General features: G+C 45.0%; 3 protein-coding genes across 5 annotated transcripts; 2 read left to right on the forward strand and 1 right to left on the reverse strand.

The window, feature by feature from the left end:
* Window positions 1–413: 413 nt before the first annotated feature.
* Window positions 414–4103, forward strand: LOC117588197 (eukaryotic initiation factor 4A). Of its 2 annotated transcripts, none has more exons than XM_034279326.1 (4): window positions 414–551; window positions 1887–2116; window positions 2827–3664; window positions 3744–4103. In XM_034279326.1, coding segments are annotated over exons 1-4 (1215 nt in total). In that variant the 5' UTR covers window positions 414–549; the 3' UTR covers window positions 3889–4103. The 2 variants fall into 2 exon arrangements, with proteins under 2 accessions (XP_034135217.1, XP_034135218.1); XM_034279327.1 differs by lacking the exon at window positions 414–551 and adding an exon at window positions 1490–1639.
* A 2736-nt stretch (window positions 4104–6839) lies between these two features.
* Window positions 6840–8915, forward strand: LOC117587821 (sphingolipid delta(4)-desaturase DES1). Its single transcript, XM_034278779.1, has 2 exons — window positions 6840–7372; window positions 8165–8915. The coding sequence occupies exons 1-2, from the start codon at window positions 6975–6977 to the stop codon at window positions 8730–8732; spliced, it is 966 nt and encodes a 321-aa protein (XP_034134670.1). The 5' UTR covers window positions 6840–6974; the 3' UTR covers window positions 8733–8915.
* A 1952-nt stretch (window positions 8916–10867) lies between these two features.
* Window positions 10868–21048, reverse strand: LOC117588230 (lysine-specific demethylase lid). 2 transcript variants are annotated; one of them, XM_034279379.1, is made up of 5 exons: window positions 20881–21048; window positions 16514–18019; window positions 15039–16453; window positions 14091–14966; window positions 10868–14033 (listed from the first exon to the last, which is right to left on the reverse strand). In XM_034279379.1, exons 2-5 carry the CDS (start codon window positions 17976–17978, stop codon window positions 12072–12074), a joined length of 5718 nt encoding a protein of 1905 aa, XP_034135270.1. In that variant the 5' UTR covers window positions 17979–18019; window positions 20881–21048; the 3' UTR covers window positions 10868–12071. The 2 variants fall into 2 exon arrangements, with proteins under 2 accessions (XP_034135270.1, XP_034135269.1); XM_034279378.1 differs by having other exon boundaries at window positions 20720–21048.
* Between the last annotated feature and the right edge of the window lie 335 nt (window positions 21049–21383).

Genomic DNA, 21383 nt, shown 5'->3' on the forward strand with positions numbered 1-21383 from the left:
CTTTGTGAATAAAAATTTGATTCTAGTGGCATACATTAAAAAGTGATTTTTGATCGCCAAATAGAGTTATCCCACGGCAGAAAGAGTGTTCAGAGCGATATCCACCACAATTATGAGAAAAAATTATATATATAACTATATATATACTATAACTAACCTAAACCAAATGAATCCCTGTGAAACCAATTCCATAAGAGTGGCAGCGCCCACATTATGACATATAATCAAAAACTTTATATTATAAAAAATTAGCCAAATACTGATATTAATTAATTTGAAAACGATTTGACAACTTACGAGAATTATGAAATCATGCCGGAAACGACGCATTTCCTCTGACACTACTCGACATATCGCCCCCAACTATCGACATTTTGGACATCACTGAAAACTTTGCAAGATGGAGCCTCTTTTGAGAAGGTATTTTTTGGTATATTTTAAAGGTCAGGCCGTATATTTTCTCGATAACTCCGCGGTCACACTGGAGGAGCCCTCTTTTACAAAAAATCAGTAGCACGTGTAAAAAAAGTGCCAAAAATTTTTCTGAAAATGTTAGTATAAACCGTAAATTAAGCGCAAAAATTGTGAAAAGAGATCAGCCGATCCCGTTTCGCATCGTTTAGCAACGTGTAAAAGACAATTAAAATATAAAGATATATGGAAAAATTGATTTTAAAATATGTGACGGCTAAAAGTGTGTGAAAAAATTGTACACGACGGCTGTCGTCCGAATGTCAGCGCTCCCAAAGAGAGGAACGAAGAGCGAGAGAGCCGGAGAGAGCATAGTGGTTGTTCCATGAGTGTGTTGTTCGGCAGATATTTAATACTTTTTTTAAAGCAAAGCAAATGCAAATAAAAATGCAAGGCAAACGATCAAGGAGAGGCCGATGACGTTGTTTAAATATTTGAGTCATTCTGGAGAGTGATTGAATATCCGCTCGCACACACATACACACACACACACACATTGGAAGAGGTTGCAGGCATTTGACTCATGGCTGGACAATGACGGCAAACGTTTATTCTCGGACACTTCAATGCCAAAGCGGTTTGGTAACAATTCTATGAGCGAAAGACCCGAAATCAACAATTTGGTGATGGCACTGCCACCTCTCTCTACGCATAATGTGAGATGGAAAATTTAGCTTGTCGGCTTCATTTTCCCTCCCTACTAATATTTTCCCACTACCACTATTTGGCAAACCAAAAAAATCGTTAGGCAACACTGCACCCACAGTTATGTTCGCTCAAAGCTGCTGCTCGACTGCTCTCACCAATGTCAGCAACCACTGACATTGACACACTCACCCCCTATGGTCGTCCCGCTCGCACACATTAATGGGCGGACGCTACGCTCGCAAAAGGCCGTCTATCTGTCGTCGAAACCTAGCAGTAGCATTTTATACGTGAAAATACCGCAGAGCAGAGAACACCACTCACACACACAACAAAAACAAGAAAAAAAGGGGATACGCGTTCGGTTGAAGAAAAGTCACACAAAAAAAAAAAATACATTTCTTTGTTACTCACTTTTCCAAAGTGAAAGAAAAACAGACGACAAATTGTTTAAGTGAACGGTTTGGCTGCCGTCGAAATTCAGGATAAAAACTTCTCTAGTCAATTCTTTATTGTTGATAATGTAAGTGATTGGCGGCGCCCCGTTGCCAAGCGCGATTCGACCTAACCAACAAATGTGTGCCAGGCAATGAGCGAGAGTGGGTCTGTGTGTGGGTGTTTGTGTATGGAAAAATGGGGAATCGTTTGCCTTGCATTTGTGTTTGCATTTTCGTTAAAAAAATTTTATTATATATCTGCTGTACACCATATGCTTACAGAAAGAAAATGGCATGTTTAATTCTTGGTTTTCCTTTAATTTCCTTTTACAGGGATGATCGGAATAGTGAAGTAGCTCTGGATGGTCCCGCTGGCATGGACCCCGAGGGTGTCATCGAGTCGACCTGGCACGAGGTCTACGACAATTTCGATGACATGAATTTGCGCGAGGAGCTGCTGCGCGGCATCTATGGCTATGGTTTCGAGAAGCCGTCGGCCATCCAACAGCGCGCCATCATTCCGTGCGTCAAGGGTCGCGATGTCATTGCCCAGGCTCAGTCCGGTGAGTAATTGTCTCTATATGCATAACATATCCACATTCATCCAACAACAAAGACAAATTTTTGTTCGAGAAAGTGCAAAATTTGCAACAACAAAAAAGTAAGGCAAAAGCAAAGACAAAAGTAAAGTTTGGAGCAGCGGCGTCGATGACTCAGCTGCACTGCGTCTGTAGTGCTCTCTCAAGCGAGTTCTGCTCACTCCGCTCAGTTGCCTCTCTCTCCCTCTCTCTCTGAGCGTCTTTGCGCTTGCGCGCCACTTTTCTGTTGACTGGCGCGCGTTTTTCTGTTTTCGTGCTGCGGAAGAAAGTTCCTGGAAAGAAGGTCGTGTCCACGAAATGGGAGTAAGACTTTCTACCTGCCAGAAAACGGCCAAAGATCGTCAGCTGTCTTGTATAAGAACGCGATCTAAGTTCACGGGTTGGATTTTTCCCTACCTGCAGGTCTAGTCTAAAGGAAAATGGCCATTCCCACCCTTGTTTTCCACCCATCTATGCAAATTTCAGCGGGCTTGAGGCTTAGTTACCTTAAAGCAAATCGAATCCATTCTTCTTGCTCCCTGCCTTTCGATATCCATGTTTCCAACATATTTTCCATCATAGATGGCAAATACTTTCCTTGATTCCCAAAGATTGATTTCCCAAAGAAAACAAATCTGTGAAGCAATTTTAAACCTTTTAGCAATTCTAACCACCACCACTATTTCCATCTGCAGGTACCGGCAAGACTGCCACCTTTTCGATTGCCATTCTTCAGCAAATCGACACGGCAGTGCGTGAGTGCCAGGCTTTGATCTTGGCCCCCACTCGTGAGTTGGCCACGCAGATCCAGCGCGTAGTGATGGCTCTGGGCGAGTACATGAAGGTGCATTCGCATGCTTGCATCGGTGGAACCAATGTGCGCGAGGATGCCCGCATTCTGGAGTCCGGCTGCCATGTGGTGGTGGGAACACCCGGTCGTGTGTACGACATGATCAACCGCAAGGTGCTGCGCACTCAGAACATCAAGCTGTTCGTGCTCGATGAGGCCGATGAGATGTTGTCTCGCGGTTTCAAGGACCAGATCCAGGACGTGTTCAAGATGCTGCCTCCAGATGTGCAGGTGATCTTGCTGTCTGCCACCATGCCGACAGATGTGCTCGAGGTGAGCCGTTGCTTTATGCGCGAGCCCGTCAGCATTCTGGTCAAGAAGGAGGAGCTGACCCTCGAGGGTATCAAGCAGTTCTACGTGAATGTCAAACAGGAGAACTGGAAACTGGGCACACTGTGCGATCTGTACGATACGCTGTCCATCACCCAGTCGGTAATCTTCTGCAATACGCGTCGCAAGGTCGATCAGCTTACCCAGGATATGTCCAACCACAACTTCACCGTGTCGGCCATGCACGGTGACATGGAGCAGCGTGACCGTGAGGTCATCATGAAACAATTCCGTTCGGGCTCGTCCCGTGTCCTGATCACCACTGATTTGTTGGCGCGTGGTATTGATGTGCAGCAGGTGTCGCTGGTCATCAACTATGACCTGCCCTCGAACCGCGAGAACTATATTCATAGGTGAGTTCTACTAGAGCCAGCCCATCCATTTCCTCTAGGGAAACGCCTTTAAATCATATTTTGTTTTGTTCATTTGCAGAATCGGCCGCGGTGGTCGTTTCGGTCGCAAGGGTGTTGCGATCAACTTCATTACGGATGATGATCGACGAATCCTTAAGGATATTGAACAGTTCTATCACACAACAATTGAGGAAATGCCTGCTAATATTGCCGATTTGATTTAAAATAGTTTCTGTTGAGCCACGACGAAACAACAAAACGCGAGAGATAAATCGAGAGAATCCTAAATAAAATAAAAACAAAAAGTGAGTGAGCAAAAACAGCGAGAATAAAATCGAAGATCCAAGCGCATAAATCTATTCAACTCAATATTCAAAGAGAACTTCAAGCTAAATATTTATCCAAAACATCAATCCAAAAAAAAGGGCAGCAAAAAAAACACCAGAAAGGGACGACACCGACAAGGGGCAGGAGTTCCAGACAAGCAACAAAAACAGCAGCAGCAGCAAACACCAACCAGGGGTCTACCAGGGCAAAAACATCAACACCAACCAGCCGTGGATTGGACCTGGACCCAACGCAGCCGCCGTCTACTCCTACTCCTACTCGACCCATATCCAATTAGTTCTCTCAACCTGTATAACATCAATTTTAAAACTGCGTCGTCAACCAGCAGCAACAAATATATACAAATACATATATATGAAACAAATCCCCATTTGCATCTATCTGAAGAAAGAGTAATATTAAAAAACAAAAACAAAAAACAAATCGAAAGCGAACAATTGGCGAGCCCAACATCTTCTTGCAAAAACACACACCTTTGTTTTAGCTTTTTCTAGAACTATTGATATAAATATATTAAAAACAATACAAAAAACTACACATAAAATTTATATTTAAACATAATAGCAACAACAGCACGCCCACGAGCAACAGCAACAGAGTAGCAGCAGCTGAGGAGCCATCCATAGAACAACCAGAAGCCACCCACACAGCACACCACCCAGCCACAGAGCTATGCCAGAAATACCAAGGAGTGGCATATCAGCCAGTCATGCCGATCGGAACATCTACATAAGCCGCCTGCTGGTGGTGTCGCTTTCCCTTTTTACTGTAATCTTTACTCAATTATTTCAATTACTACGTTTTCCTAATGTACTACTACTACTAAATTATACCAATTATAAGAAATTGTATAAAAACGGCAAACAAAAGCAGAACATTTGGTGTTGTTGCATTTCATTGGTCTGAAATTTGCAAAAGAATTCAAAATATTCAATTTAAATTTTTGGCCAAGGTTGAGCAGGCTTGCATTTGGTTCTAGCTATCGATAGCCATGAAAGCGATAGTTTAGAATGAACTACAATTGATTTCCACCAACACGCAGAACAGAGGACTCATTCATATACGGTACAAAATATTATTTCAGAGCATTAATGCACTAAGCACTAAATTCTCTCAGTCTATGATTGAAGTCTAGTGGAGGGACTTGGCGATAGGTATCTTAACATATCGATGGACCTGCTGGGCCGCCACCACTTTTTCATCAATCGGATAAATGTATAGTTTCAGGGTTGAGCGTCTTAGCTTCCTAATAATATTAAACAGAATCATGGACACTTATTTTACTGAATCCAAATCATTTTTCTTTCCACCACACGACCATTTAAGGTATGTTACATAATTTTCGGGATTTTTTCACTACGAAAATGAGTTTGATGTAAATTTACTGAATATCTGTATTCCATTTTTAAAGTATTTTCAAGCGTATAGGGTATCCAAAGTCCCATACGCATGTATGCTTTCCTTGGGACAAAGGATATTTTCGAATTCAGGATATGTTTTAAATCTAAGGTTCAAATCAAGTCAATCTGTATTGAAGGTCCATTTCAACGAAATTTTGCAGATTATAGATAAAGTGAATGTATCTTGATAGATATACCAACAATATAAACATTTGTAAAACGGAATTCGGAAATACCTAATGGTACCTAATGGAAATAGGGTACACAAATACCCATAATACTGTAATATACCACCGATTCGCCAGCAACAAATTGTCAAATGACGAAAAGTTCCATTCCCACTCAGGTAACGTTTGGTTGACCTTTGTAGTTTTAACCATATTTTGAAAACAATAGAACAAAATCCAGAAATGAAATCTAGCCAATCTTGATGGACGGATAAAATGATAGTTTTAGCTCTGATAATCCTAACTAGTTGGTAATGTTAAGTAGAACATCAAAGTCGACGAAAATGATTTAAGATTTATGTTATATTTAAGGTATAAGCCTAATACTCTGATAGAAAAAAGGGCCGCTAAAAAAATCAGGGATGATATTCGTATGGAACCGATAAGAAATGTTGTCGCGCACAAGTAACTTTCTAGCGGCAGTACGCAAGGCAATACTCAGATCGGAAAAAAAAACTGGCCCAGCTCGACAAATATAGATCTGATTTGAAATGTTGTCGCGCACAAGTAACTTTCTAGCGGCAGTACGCAAGGCAATACTCAGATCGGAAAAAAAACTGGCCCAGCTCGACAAATATAGATCTGATTTCTATTCCAAAAGGGTACCTAGCAAACAGAGAGTAAAGTCTCAATAAAATGAAGGCCGCTGAAGTTGAAATATATATCGGGCGGATTTTAGCCCCAATTATGTTGTGAAGATAGAAGAACTGCCACCCAAAGCAGTTCCCCAAAGTTCCCTCTCCCCTTTCAAAAAAACCATAGAATTTCTTTATCGCTTTTTTTGTACGCGCCAATTTTCAAATATTTCAATATTGTCAGTTAATATACATGTCTCATTTAATAATTTCATACACTTACATACTGAAGACAAAGCTCCCGTCCCGTGCTTCCATAGGGAGTGATTTGAATGAAAAATTCGAATAAAACTTTGTAAAATATAAGGTCATAAAGTATACAATCCAATAAAAGTGAGTATTTATACTAAGCAGAATTGATTCTTCAATGGGATTAAATTATTGTCTCAGTTGTGAATGTCTTTACAAGCTAGTAAAATCAAATAGAACATCAAAGTCGAGGAATCTGATTTAAGACTACGGTATATTTTACGGTATATTTTGAAAATGATAAAGTATATCCGGTATATTTGCGATGTCCCGACGGTATATCTTATCGATAATGCCGAGGCCGCTAAGCACCCCACCCGCCCCTATCGATCAACCAGCCACTGTATAAAAATTATTAATCATTTGTTTTTCGTTTCAATTCGATCGATAATGTCAATGCAGTAACTTCGATTCCGGATCGCAAATTGGAATCAGTAAAAACCCTTCGAAAATGGGCCAAAAAGTGTCGCGCACCGACTTCGAATGGGTGTACACGGAGGAGCCGCATGCCTCGCGCCGTAAAATCATACTCGAAAAGTATCCGCAAATCAAGAAGCTATTCGGACACGACCCGAACTTCAAATGGATTGCCGGCGCTATGGTCTTGACACAGATACTGGCCCTGTTCGTTGTCAAGGATCTGTCGTGGTCATGGCTAATTGTGGCGGCCTACTGCTTTGGCGGCATCATTAACCACTCGCTGATGTTGGCCGTCCACGAGATATCGCACAATCTGGCCTTTGGACACAGCCGTCCCTTTCACAATCGCATGCTGGGATTCGTCTGCAATCTGCCCATTGGCCTACCCATGAGCATATCGTTCAAGAAATACCACCTCGAACATCATCGGTATGTATTGGATGCTATGACGTTATTCTATATATCATATAAGTATACTCGTCTATGAGTAGGTCTTCTTCACACCCATACAGTGACATTCAATCGTTTACAGTTACGTGCCGGGTCTGCGGTGGCAGAGGTGCGGCCTGCGACAGTTGAGCTTTAATTTGTTGTTGCTGGGGCGTAGTCATAAAAAATGAACAGTAAATGTGGGGGCCCCTACTCCTCATCAACCGCAGCGCCATTCCCCATTCCATCCTCCCGGCCCTTTTGTACATTTGTTTGCATTTTCCTATAAAGCCGGTGCGGTGAACGTTGTACAACACTGGTGGCCGCCATTTGAAATATACGCCCCATGATAAGCTACCCGCCCGTGAGTCAATTTCTTAGCTCCAATTAAATTTCTAGGACAATTTCGAGTGTCTGACAAAAGGTAGAACTCATTTATAGCTTCAGGCATATAGCCAGAAAGCTCTCAATACTGTATATCTATGCATATCTAAATCTGCATTTCCTCAAATTGCTCACGTATTTATGTAGCTCTAATATTTCCCACACAATTTGAGTCATTCTCAAGCGATTATCTGCTGCAAATGTTCCCCAATTGAGTTACTAAACTTCTTGTACCAAGTATTTATGTTTACAGTCTCTCATTCACTAAAAGTGGACTCACCTGATAAAGGGGCATCAACATTTTATCTAATCTCGTCTCAAGTGCCTTGTTGATAGTCGTACAAACAGCTGGAAAATACCTTGTTGAATCCTGAGATTAATTATAGTTTTTTTTTACCCTTTCCACAGTTACCAAGGCGACGAGGCAATCGATACGGATATACCCACACTACTGGAGGCACGACTCTTTGACACCACTTTTGGAAAATTCCTTTGGGTCTGCCTGCAGCCGTTCTTCTATATATTCCGTCCGTTGATTATTAACCCGAAGCCACCAACACGCCTGGAGATCATCAATACCATTGTCCAGCTGACGTTCAACGCTTTGATTGTTTACTTTTTGGGTTGGAAGCCCTTGGCCTATCTGCTGATTGGTTCCATTCTGGCGATGGGTCTGCATCCGGTGGCGGGTCACTTTATATCAGAGCACTACATGTTCGCCAAGGGCTTCGAGACGTACTCGTACTATGGCCCTCTGAATTGGATTACTTTCAATGTGGGCTATCACAACGAGCATCATGATTTTCCCGCTGTACCCGGCTCTCGTCTGCCAGAGGTGAAGCGCATTGCCCCGGAATTCTACGACACAATGCCGCAGCACACCAGCTGGAGCCGTGTGCTGTACGACTTCATCATGGATCCCGCTGTGGGTCCCTATGCCCGGGTGAAGCGCCGTCAGCGTGGACTGGCCTCCTAAACTGTCTGTTTTGGGTTTACTCAAGGTTTCCTGTCGTTAAATGTAATCTCAGCGTTAGGCCCCAATTGTGGGGTTTTCTATATACTACATATTCCACACGATTGAACCAGAAACAGAAACGGAACGATAAGCGATAACGAAAACCGAAGCAAACAGATTAGATATGGGCCTGATTTGAGCATATTGTATGTGTCTTCTGTATATATAAATATCTGGTATTAATGCTGGACTGTGAGCCTAGTGTGTCCCACAAAGGACTAGCTGGGAGAGCACTTTCGAGCGCTTTAATTAATTGTTACCTCATAAGTTGGAAAGCCTGTTAAATCTAGTGTGTAATACGTGTCCTATATATGTATATACTAATGTCCTTAGTATTTTTTATACATATTTATATATATTTCGCTTTCCTTAAACAACCAACTCTTTTTTAATATCCTTTACGCTCTGTGTGTCATGTATTTTTGATACCCACTTGAAAAACTGTTACCGAAGAATCAAAATGTCAAAGAACCAGTCCTAATATTTGAACAATAATAAAAACGAAACGTAAACAAAGCTATTGTATAAATACTATACACAAAAAATTGCTGATTCTCTGTGTGGCTGTGTGGGACACACGTTGCACGTGGAGCAGTTTGTCTACGGCGATTGCATGCCGCACGTCATGTGTGGCGAGTCATTGAGCAGCAAATTGTAGACCCATCAACTGGTAATAATAGCAACTCCGATAAGCGGCTCGTCTATCAAAACGAAAACACAGAAATTCTGTTTTTATACCCGGTACTCCAAGAGTAAATAGGGTACGTTGTATTTTTGGGAATAACGGTTGTATGTAACGCACAGAAGGAAACGTTTCCGACCCCATAAAGTATATATATTATTGATCAGCATCAATAGCCGAGTCGTTAGAGCCGTGTCTGTCTGTCCGTCTGTACGTCTTGTTTGTCGGCTAGTTCTCAGAGACTATAAGAGCAAGAGCCACCAAATTTTGGCTCGAGACTGCTGTATGCTCACACTGAAGCCAGTATATTTAAAAAATTAGCTCCGCCCCCGCAAAAGGGCGAAAACCTCCCAAACCTACAATTTTGAAGATAAAAGAAAACTATTCCATTCCGTAGGGAATGACCATATCTATCAGATCACCAAATTGGGATCCGATTGGATCATTATTTTAGCCAGAATGAAGAAATTAATCCCGCAGCTTTTGTTGCTCTTTTCACATTCTCGCATTCAGACTCTGCTTCTGCTTGGCCGACTTTTAACCCACCCCGTCCCGCAGCTTATATTTGTTTTTTTTTTTTTGTGTGCGGGCGCTGTCATCAGTTCTGATCGATATCTGGATATCTTCAGCTCAAGGAACATTTCAGTTTTGTGGGAAGCCTGAGCTGTGTAAGCAATAGGTCAGGGTATCGTATACACAAAAAACAAGTGTGATTTTTCTTATATCTCGTATTTCAGCAATGGTAAGCCCTAAGCAAAAAAAAAATACCGCCGGTCTGTAAGCAATATTCCCCCAGGCAATACAACGCCTCGTATGTGTACGGGGGCTTTGAGTTATCAGTTAGGAGTATTTGTATGGCCAGTTGTTTACGCGTTAGTCAAGCAGGGAGTACACGCTGACTCTTGTCCAAATGAGTAACCTGACGACTGCCAAAGTGGTGCACGTGGCCGTTGTAGCGTAGACTTTCCCTGAGAATTTATCATACGGGACCTGATAGATAGCATTATCGCGTGTATCGCGTGATTGCTAAATTTAAAATACGTAGAGATTTTTCTTTAAATACTATTTATATATAATTTATTTATATGATAGAATTACATACTTGTTGAGGGGGAGCGGTGTCGTGAGGGTAAAACATATATTTTTTGTGTGGCTTTTCGTACATTTCGTTTTTTTTAAATTTTGTTTTGTTTTTTGGGGTGTGTGGAGGAGGAGGATCTGTTTAAACAATAGTTAATGATCGGCTTAACCAAAGAGAATGGTTTTATCCTTAATGGTTTTAGGGATTTGATTTTTTTGTATATATTTTTGGGCTGCTTGCATGGGTAACCCTTTCATTTTGAGTTGTTTTTATTTTATACACATTTAAAAATGATTTTACAAAGTGTTTTCCCTTTTTTTTTGCAGTTTTGGTTTTTCTTTTTGCATAAATCCTAAGCATTGTATTTTTTGTTTTTTATTTGTTGTACGTTAAATGTTATCTAGAGCTTTTTGCAATTTTTTTGTTGGGTTTTTGTTTTATTTTTAAATTTCTGTGGAAAGTTGCTGTTGTTGTTATCGCGAGTCAACCTTACATTTGTTTATTAATTATAAATTAAAAATTATACATTTTTTCATTGTATTTTTAAGTGTAAACTTATCTGCCTACTGCACTAAATATATATGTATGATCGCTTTATTAACAACATTTTCTGCTTATTAGATTTTAAACTTTTTACGGGGAGAGGGGGAGGTGGTTCTTTATTCTACAGTTTTATGTTTTGGATTGTTTTTTATTCAAAAATGTATTTTTTCTTGGGGCGGAAACAAAAACAAATACAAAGAAAGCATTTTTTCGTGCGCCACGCGTTCATATTGGAAGATTGTTGTTAAATATTAAAGTAATATTTAACTATTACTGATGCTTTTGTTTGCAAAACGAAAAATGTACAAAAGTAAAAGGGGTACACGAGAATAAGCAGAGAAAATTCAAAATTTAAATCTTATGCTTGGGGTAATATTAAAAAATATATAATGAATATTTTTAAATTAAAATAAAAACTCAACGGCGCGCGCATTGTACAAAAAACTCAAAGGCGAACACAAAAAAGTGAAATTAAATTAACAAAAATTAAGAATAGCAGGTAATGGTATATCGTACGAATTATTGTAATAATAATCAATAAAAGTAAAAGTAAAAGAACGTTTAACGAACGTGAAGAAAAATGGGTCTCAATTATACATAAACAAAATTTGCTATACTGCCTTTTACAAGAGTGTGTGTATGTGTGTGTATTTTCGCTTAAATTGTAATTCTTGTAATTATACATTTTTGTTTTCTTCCTTTTTTCTGGGGGTTTTCTGTGTGGTGTGTTTTACGTTTTCGGATGCGTAATAATAGCAATAATAATTATGTAAATTATGTACTACAAAAACTCTCTCATTTCAAGTGACTTTTACTAAACTTAGTAAATGTGTGTATATGTGTGTGAGTCGTGTAGTAGTAGTAGGAGAAGAACTAGTTCTTCCTTCTTATTAAATCATGCGTAAAACACAAAACGGCTGTTGCTTGCAAATCCAATATCTATCCTCCTATCCTTTCGTCCTCTACCAGATCATATCTCTCTCTCTCTCATTGTCTATCGCGCCGATTGCACTGCCCGCTGCTTTCCCGGCGTCGCCATCGTTGTCGTTGTCGATGCCATGCCATGATTACTACTACTACTACTACTGCTTACCGCCACGGTGACGGTCTTCGTGCAGCGTATACAAATGTAATCGTCATCGGCCTTGATCTGGCTGCGATTGAGACCCACACAGTACATGTGAAACCACTCGTTGCAGCCGCCATCGCACTGCACCCAGTCCACTTCGCGCCCCGTCGGCTTATGGCAGTTCTCCGCCCTGCACTCCTCCTCGTCATCCTCCTGGGCTGCCTGTTGATTGCGCTGGGCGTGCTTCTTCTGACCGCCACCGCCGCCGCCACCCGTTGGTGGTGCTGCTGCTGCTGTCGGTGTCGCTGCTGCCTGCGTTCCACTAGGAGTGCTCGGACTGTTGTTGTTGTTGTTACTGTTACTATTGGTGTTGTTGTTGGTGTTGCTGCTGTTGCTGCTATTATTGTTGTTGTTGCTGTTGCTGCTATTATTGTTGGTGGAAGTGCGCTTACGTTTCTTATGCGCCGAACCAGGCGTGGCCGTTGGCGTGGGTGTGTTCGAGCCGCTACCCACTCCCGCCGCCCCCGATGCTGCAGCCTGGGATATATTTGAGTTGGTATTGCCGCCATTCGCCTGCTTATTCTCTGCATCGGCATCTGCTCCAGGTGTCGTTGCTGCTGCTGCTGCCGCCGCAGCTGCTGCTACCGTCGTTTTGATCTCACTCTTCCGATTGGCAGCCGCGCCACCACCGCCAGCGTTCTTCTTGCTGGGCGTCTGCTTGGGCGTGTTCTGTTTCTTGCGTGGAACAGCCGCATTGCCGCCGCTGGCATCGTTCGAGCGCCGCTTCTTGTTGCGCCCATTGTTGGGTGTATTCGTGGCCGGCGTGCTGCTGCTGTTGTTGCTGTTGCTATTGGGACTGTTCTGTACGAGGAGGCTGTCGTTGGAGTCCTCGGCGCCGGAGTGAATGCTGGAGGATGCGGGCGGCAGAGATGTCGGCTGCTGTCGCTGACGCTGCAAATGCTGGGCCACACGGTTATTGGCCTCCGCTTGGAGCATTGTCGGCGGCATTGTCTCCAGGATGCGCCACAGCTCGAGCGTCTCGTCAAGTGAGACCTCAAGGAGATCCCCCTCCATCATTAGATCTAGTAGATTCTCAATTTCGCTATCGGACAGCAGCTTGAGGAGATCGGAATTTGATTCGGTGTTCGTTGCGGGGCGGGGCAGCTCATCCTCGTCGTTACTGAAGCCATCCTCGACGATCCGTAGGCGGCACTCGTCATCGTCATCATCATCATCGACATCCGACTCTGTGGAGCCGCTGGCCTCCTTGGCCATGCTGCCACGACGCCGGGGTTTGCGGGGACTGTTGATGTTGCCCACAACACCACCGCCACTACCGATGCCACCGCCCTCCGAGCGACGCTTCTGCTGCTGAGCGAGAATCGCCTCCTGGGCCGCACTCACATCCGGGCTGGTGAGCGCCTTGCGGGCCCTGTCCTGCCAGTTCATGGCACGCTCCGCCAAACAACGCAATGCCTCATCCTCGGGCAGACGGATGGGCAGCTGCTGCAGCTGGACGAGCAGTGGAAGGATCGTCTCCAGGCGCGGCCGCTTCGAGCGCACACAGCTGGGGCACAGCCACTTGGGCCGATTCGTGGGCGGCACCATACCGCCTCCGATTCCTGCTCCTCCTCCATTCAGCAAACCATTCTGACTCGATGCCGACGGTGGTGGTGGCACACAGTCCTCGTGGAACCAATCGCGGCACAACTGACAATTGTACATGAGGCCACGGAACTCAGCCTTGCACAGACAGAACATGTCCCGCAGTGGGTTCTTGGTCATGTTCTGGCGCCTGAGGTCGCGCATGTCGAGCAGCTCCTGCTCCTCGGCGTGCTTGAAACTATCGACAATCTCCGCCGGATTCTTCTCCTTCAGAAAGTCATCCTGCAACAGGGATTTTTTAAAGCAATCTAAATCAAAGAATACTTTCGACGACTCTACCTGGAAGCGCGGCTTGAGATCCGAGTCAATGTTGATGGCATCCGCCCGTGGCATCAGCACCTCGAGCAGCGTATAGAACGTGCCCTTCTTGAGGAAGGCGTTCGCCGTATTATCCTTCCACTGATTGGCGCTATACAAGTGCCCCTGCATTCGGCTGAGCTCCTCCAACTGGATGGGTATATTCAGCCCACGCTCTATCATATTCTCGAGCGTGTGACAGTAGGTGACATGATTGTTCTGCTGCAGCTGCTCCACGGCTCGCAGCCACTCCCGCGCCTTGCGCAACGCATCCTTGAGCAGACTGTGCGATGGCACCTGTCCGCTTATCTCGCTCGCCGACTTTAAGAACTGCTCAATCTCCGCCAGTTCGTGCTGTTGCGTTAAGCGGCGGAAATACTTGGCCGCCTGCGATTCCCACGACTCTATGTCGGCGCCTATTTGCTGCAGCTTGCGCATCTCCTTGTCCACGTATGGGTCTGTGGGATCCAAGTCTGCCGCTGCCATATGCAGCAGGTTCTTCACATCCTGATACGTCAGCTTCGAGCTGGTCTCCCTCAAGCCCTGCGAGCGTTTGTACCACTTGCACTGCTTCAGACGCTTCTGTAATAGATCCAGCTGCTGCAATTCAATCCGCAGCGAGCTGCCCTCACTGATCAGCGTCTCCAGTTCGTTCTCCTCGAGTGCCTCCAACGTTAGCTGCAGCTGCGCCTCCGCACGGTCCACAAATTGTTTGCCCAAAACGAGCAGCTCCCGCACCGAGGTGCCCTCATCGATGATGCAGCAAAGATTATCAATTTCCTGGACAAACAGCTCGAGCTCCTCCATTGTCAGCTTGTATTGGGCCGCCTCCTGATTGTGATCCGAACGAGTGCGTACCTGTGGTATCAGAGGAGCAACACCTAAAGTTTGAGAGCGTCCAACTACAGGAGGTGGTGCAAAATTCCTTACCTTATTGATGCCCAATTGCTGGATGACTGTGACGCACTTCTCCGCTTCGATGGCCGCTGCATTGAGGCGATCAATCAGCAACGATGAGGGAAACTTCTTGGTCTCCGCCTCTTTGCACAGCTCCTGCAGCTCGGTGAGTGTCACCGAGGTGGGTGTTTGGGCATCCACAATGTCCCGGCAGCGTGAGAGCCAGCGCTCAAAGCTGTGCGCCTTGACCTTTAGTTTCTGCAACATCAGGGGCATCTCATCAAGCGTGTAGCGATAGATGAGCGTATGCTTCTCTGGGGCACAGCCACAGAGGACGGTATAATGCCTCAGACAGACAATCAGCTTGTCGTTGCACTCGCAGGCCACTGCCGAAAGGAAACACGTGGTGTTGCACTCCTGACAGTGCCGCTCATCATCGTTTACCAACTCAAAGGCGCGGCGCTCCGCTCGGGTAACACCCCACTCCAGTAGGGATTTGCGCAGCTTCTTTTCAGTGTCCACCATTTCGGCCATGTCGATGTAACAGGCGGTGGCTATGCCGAACGTCAGCTTGGCCGGCTCCAAGGCCATTTTGCACACCAGCTCGTCGTGGGAGAAGACGCAAAAGCGACGCAGCATGGAATAATGATTGACGCACTCACGGCCCATCTTCAGCCAATCGGCGGGCGCAAAGTTGACGGCCTCGGCAAAGTTATAGCCCTGATTGAAGCCAGCATGATAGGCACGCGGAAAGGTGATGACAAACTCGCCGGCATGCTGATCGGTGCGAAACACAGGCACCCGATTGTTCATCAATATATTTGGGTTCATAATAGTCACCAGCTGATGCAGCAGATCGGGCTGCGACGAGAACAGCTCGGGTGCGGCACGCTTCATGGTCTCCTCAAATTGTTCGGCACACGAGCCGGGCACGCCGTACCAGGTCTTCGGTTCGCCCCAGTGCAAATAGTTGATGGAATAACTCCAGTGGTCCTCGTTGTGCCAGCAGAAGGCGGCAAAGCACATGCCCACATACATCCAGGGGGCATTCATGCCGCTAATATCCGCATTGATGTGCCCCAAAATGGAGTCCTCGAGCAGCGGCAGATTGTTCAGATTCCAGCTGGACTCGGCATACTCCTGATCGCCCGGCAGCAGATACAGCGAGCTCTTGGTGGGGAAGCCCGAACCATGGTCCATTGTATGCAAATCGGCGCCATACTCGACGGTCACATCCTCATCGATCGATGAGACAATGCGCCAGAATTCACGCTCCACCGACTCGGTGGGCACCAAATGCACGGGCTTGCGGAAATATTCCTGTTTAAATTGATCCGCCATCTGGCCAAACTGCTGCAGTGTGTACTCCCTTTCGGCCTGCTCAAAGCCAAACGCCTCCTGGGGCTTACTCACCTCCTCAACAACGCAGCGCGGACAAAGCCATTCACCTGATAATGGAATGGGATTAGTTTTAAATGCGATAAGTTGTAGCTGCTGGTTGCTCTTACCTTTGGGTATGCTGGTCAAGGGCGGCAGCAGACAGAACGTGTGGTAGCTGTCGTCGCAGCCATCGCACAGCAGCATCGATTCTTCAACATCGCCGCGATTGCAGATGTGGCAAATGTACTTCATCAGTGGATCAATTAATGGCGGAACAGCTGGCGTCGGTTCGTTGTTGGTCTTGGTCTTGTTGGGCCCGCCGCGGCCAGCAGGTGTGCCGCCAGCAGGCATGCCACCGCCTTGCACAGCATTGAAGCTGCTCAGAAGATCGCGCTTGAAGTCCTCCTTTGTCTCCGTTTTGATGACCACACCACCCACAGACCCATCCTTGCCACAGGATGCGCCGCCTGCCAGGCCGCAGCTGGCAGTCGAGTTGCCAAAGCGCTTGGAGCGACGTGTGTTCGTCTCATTGGGCGGTGCGATCTGCTGACGTGTGGCTATCTCGTGGGCCTTGTACTCGGTGCCCACATCTTCGAGCTTTACTGGCGTGGGCGTGCCGCTGGCTGTGGCTGCGGCAGCTGCTGCAGCTGGACCCAGAACCTTGCCCGAGGTGTACACCTCGAAGGGATGGAGAATGCGCTCGTAGTGGCTCTTCAGGGTAGCGCCAACACTCTTGCTGGATGGATACTGCATACGATTGGCCACCTTCGCCCACTTGCGGTCCTTGGTGGTCTGCTCCATGCCGCCCTCCTCGTGCACAATGCGATGGAGGGTGTACAGATCGAGGGCCTTGCGCTCCACCATCGGGATCTTGAGGGAGGAGCCTTGCAACTCCCAAAACTTGGCGATTTGATCCAGGAAATTGAGCTTCACCCTGGTCTTAGCCTCCAGCTCGTTGAGCCGCTGAACACGCGGCACAAAACGCAGCTTGTCCACATCCACGGCAAACGATGGCGACCATGTCGCCGGCGGCTGGATCTTGGCAATGCCATGCTTCTCGGCCACCGATCGAATCTTGCTGATGTAGGCCAGCGGATTCTTGAATTCCTCTATAGTGGGCCGAAACACGGGGCACTCGGGCGGCGTGTCAAAGTGAAACTCCTCATTCTTGCCCTGATCAAACTTATTGCTGCTGTGCGGCTGCGTGTGCACCGTCTTCTTGTGCACTGTAGGCGTGGGATGGGGACAGCTGTTGTGGTACTTCCTGCTCGCCGACACACTGCTGCTGGCATGGTTCATGGGAACGCTTGGCATTGGACGTTCCGTTGACGCAGCCGGCGAGGGGCCATGGCCACTGGCGGCCGAAGCAGCAGCTGGTGTTGAGGGTTCATCGTTTGGATTCGATTTCTTGCCGGATTCACTGCCGCTTGCCGGACCATTTCCCGTCGAGTTGCGTGTGCGAAGACGACGAGCCGGTGTGGCGGTTCCGTTCGAGGAGGATGTGTTTCCCGATCCCCCGCCGCCACTGCTGCTACTGTTGCCACCGCCGGAGCTGGCAGCCGTGGTATTGTCCGCCTCGGTTTTGGCGGACATCGCTCTAATCTGATTTCAGTTGAAAATTATTGTGTTTGGCTCTGAAAAAAATCAAGTTAACGAATAAGCAATTGTTGTAGTTAAGGCCTGTTCGCTTTAAATGCTGAAACGATTTATGCTAGAGTCTAGTTTCGGCTGTTTTAACTTTTTTTTTTCTATATTTTGTTCCTGGGGTTGAACATCCACTCTTTCCTCTCCCCGCAACGTTTTATTGATATGGCAACTCTGTGGCTGCGTCTTTTCAACTGTTTTTTTTTTTCATTTACAACTATAGTTGCAAATATGTATATTTACACACACACACGCTTCTTTTGACAGAGATACACACAAACAGTGGTTTCAATTAGCATTTACTGTCAGTTTTTTTTTATATTAAACATACAATTTTCAATTACACCTTTATCTTTGGTATTACTCCAATTTACAGGCAGTGAAAATCTTCCATTATAACCTGTGACCCACTGTATATACATCAAACTACTTACACACAGTCACGGTTATATAGGCACCTCTATACATATATTTCATGTACATAATAAATGTACTCAACCCTCGCCCTACAGCGGCCGAGGCAGGTAAACCAATATTTACGGAGGACAGGACAAGTGCATTTTCGTTGCAGCACCGTTATTACTCCCTCTAATGTTCGTCGTAAAATCCGAACCAGTGTTGTCAAATGTTAGCATGATCGAAGAATAGGATAGGTAAATTGGAGGGGTGAGACGCTCTGCTCTGACGTTCGTTGACAGTCTTCATTTTGTTGTTAGCTATCTCCATCCCTCATCCGAGTCTGTTCGATTAGCAGGAAAGGGTGGAGAGGGGAGTATGCGCCAGCGATTGAGCAGCAAAATACTGAATTTGTTGCATACAAAAGTGGAGCACCAGCACTCCCAACACAAACAAAACACCCCTCCCTCGCCAGGCCACGGGCACGGGGCGGCATGTGAGTATGTATAACATAGCGACCGATAAGCTCACAAATTCAATATGCCTTTACATGTAAATGTACATGGATGTAGATGAAATGTATTAAGGCAAAACAAGCATCCACTCCGCGACAGGACATACATAAATATATACTACATACTTACACCAGTGTGTACGTATGTATGTACATATGTATTTCGCTAGGTGAAAGTAAATCTTTGCGAAATTTGAAATGGCTGTGACGAAATTCTAAATCGGAAATGAAGCCATATTGAAAAACGTCAACTTGTTTGTCTTCTGAGTTCCGGTTAAGGTTTTTCAGTTTAGTTTTTTATTTTAGTAACTAGACAAAAGGCAGCCGCCGCCAGTCGTCAATGAGCTTTGGCTTTGGCTGTGGTGGTTGTTGTAACACACAAACACAAAGAGGAACACACACAAATGTGGGGCGCACCGCACCACCCAGCAGCATAGCATGCGAAAAAGGGAGTAAAAGTGGGTGGGGGAGTAGAGTCGATCAGGAAGAGCCCGTCTGCCTCTCCCTCTCCTACGCTTGCTCTCCTAGAGAGGAGCGGCGAGTACCGTTTTTTGTGTATCAAGTGAGCAAAGTACATTTGAAGCGACTGCGACGTAAGCAGCGACGCCGCATGCTGCGTTTGATTTTCGTTTCTGGGGGATAATGTTCCCCCTATTTGAAAATACTCTTGATTAATATCGAAGATTATTAATTACCGGACCTTTTGGGCCCAAACCTTTAGAATTTCACACAAACAGCTGGCCGCAAGCCGAATCTGTTATTTTCTGGTTTATTGATCGTGTGGATTGGTTGGGATAGGCAGAAGTAAAGCCTAAGCCGAAAGCTTCTTTTATATAATTTCCATTTTCAGCCTCACAGCACACACACACATGCACGCACTTAGCTTACACAGGCATAGACGACACACAGAAGTCCGTATGTGGATATACACAGGTATACAATTATATACACACACCGTTGTGTTTTCTCTATACATAAATATGTATGATTTTTTTATATTTTTTTTTAATAGCGAAATTAGCTCTAAAAATCATGTTACTTTTTCCAATGCACACACACACGCACGCACGGGGCGCACTTAAACACTCGCTCAATAATTTATTGCAGCTCAAGAGAGCGTGTTGCCAACACCAACACCAAAAACAGTAACAACAATCGTTGACGTTGTGATTTTACGCATTTGCTCTGCCATATTGCACATTAGAGGCAGAAGGAAAGAAGAGAGTTGAGTTGGTTCATTTTGTTTCGATTTGTTCAAAAGTAAATGCAGCACTGTACTTTTCACAAAAGTTTACTTATCCCATTACATTTGTTACTCGACAAATATATGTGTGTATATTCTCCTTACAATCAGCGGCATTATTTTAAGTTTTCAAGCGTGGGGGATCACAATATTTCATTTCCTTTTTTCGTCTTTTTTTTTGCTATGATGGCGACCACGGCAGCGACGCAACGCACTTTACAGCGCTGTCGAGCTGCTGCTGCTAGCGTATGTACATATGTATGTAATTCATGCGCCAGATACGCGATTCACATAATTTTGCTTGCTTGACTTTTACACTGTCCGCCACGCAGCTTTTTTTTGTTCTTTGCAACTTGGCAGAATCGTACCATTGTTATTATTAGATGAGTTTTCACTTTTTATTACAAATTTTTTCGGCAGTAAACTCCGTTGCCAGCACGGGAGAACACACACATACAAACATTTTTCTTTGATTAAATGCGGGGGGTTGTTCGCCCTAAGGGCCATTACAGGGCTTATAGTAACAACTTTTCTTACATTTTTCGCTGAATTTCCTTCATGTATGTCGGCTATTTCAAGTTAGTGTATTCATTTTCTTCTGTTTTCGTTGCTAATTAAACATTTTCATCCATCAGTAAATCTTAAAAACTCACTCACGCACACACTGATACACTTGCAGTGGCTAAGGAAAAACTCACTGTCGTCATGGGTAGCAAACCCCGAGCACGTTTGGCAAAACGAAACAAACTGTATGTTCCAGAAAACCACCGAGCACAGCACTTGCAAACTTGATTGAATATGTATTTATTTTGTTAATTCTTCCGTTTTGTCTGCGTTTTTTCCTCCATGTGTCGATTGGGTCTCTCTACATCTCGAAATTATCGGATATACCGTAATATACCAGAAATGTATTAAATATACCATAAATCATGTGTGCTGTGTGAGCGAACTTAACCCACTTGGACTCCCTCTCTTTGAATAAGGTGATTATTTCTTCTTGTGGATCCTTCTTCTTAACTTATCAAAAAAACTGACCACTGTATGTTCCTTTATTTCACTCCCACTGCATACCCTTCCTAAAATGTTCTGATTGCAAAACTACCTGTCCAACCTGTCCAAGTCACGTCCAGTGGAATACGGCCATAAACATATATTTTCCAAATCATTTAGAGGGCTAATTTCGTGGCGACCACAAAAACAT

The sequence above is a fragment of the Drosophila guanche genome, unplaced genomic scaffold (genome assembly GCF_900245975.1).
Source record: "Drosophila guanche unplaced genomic scaffold, DGUA_6, whole genome shotgun sequence".
Lineage (NCBI taxonomy): Eukaryota > Metazoa > Arthropoda > Insecta > Diptera > Drosophilidae > Drosophila > Drosophila guanche.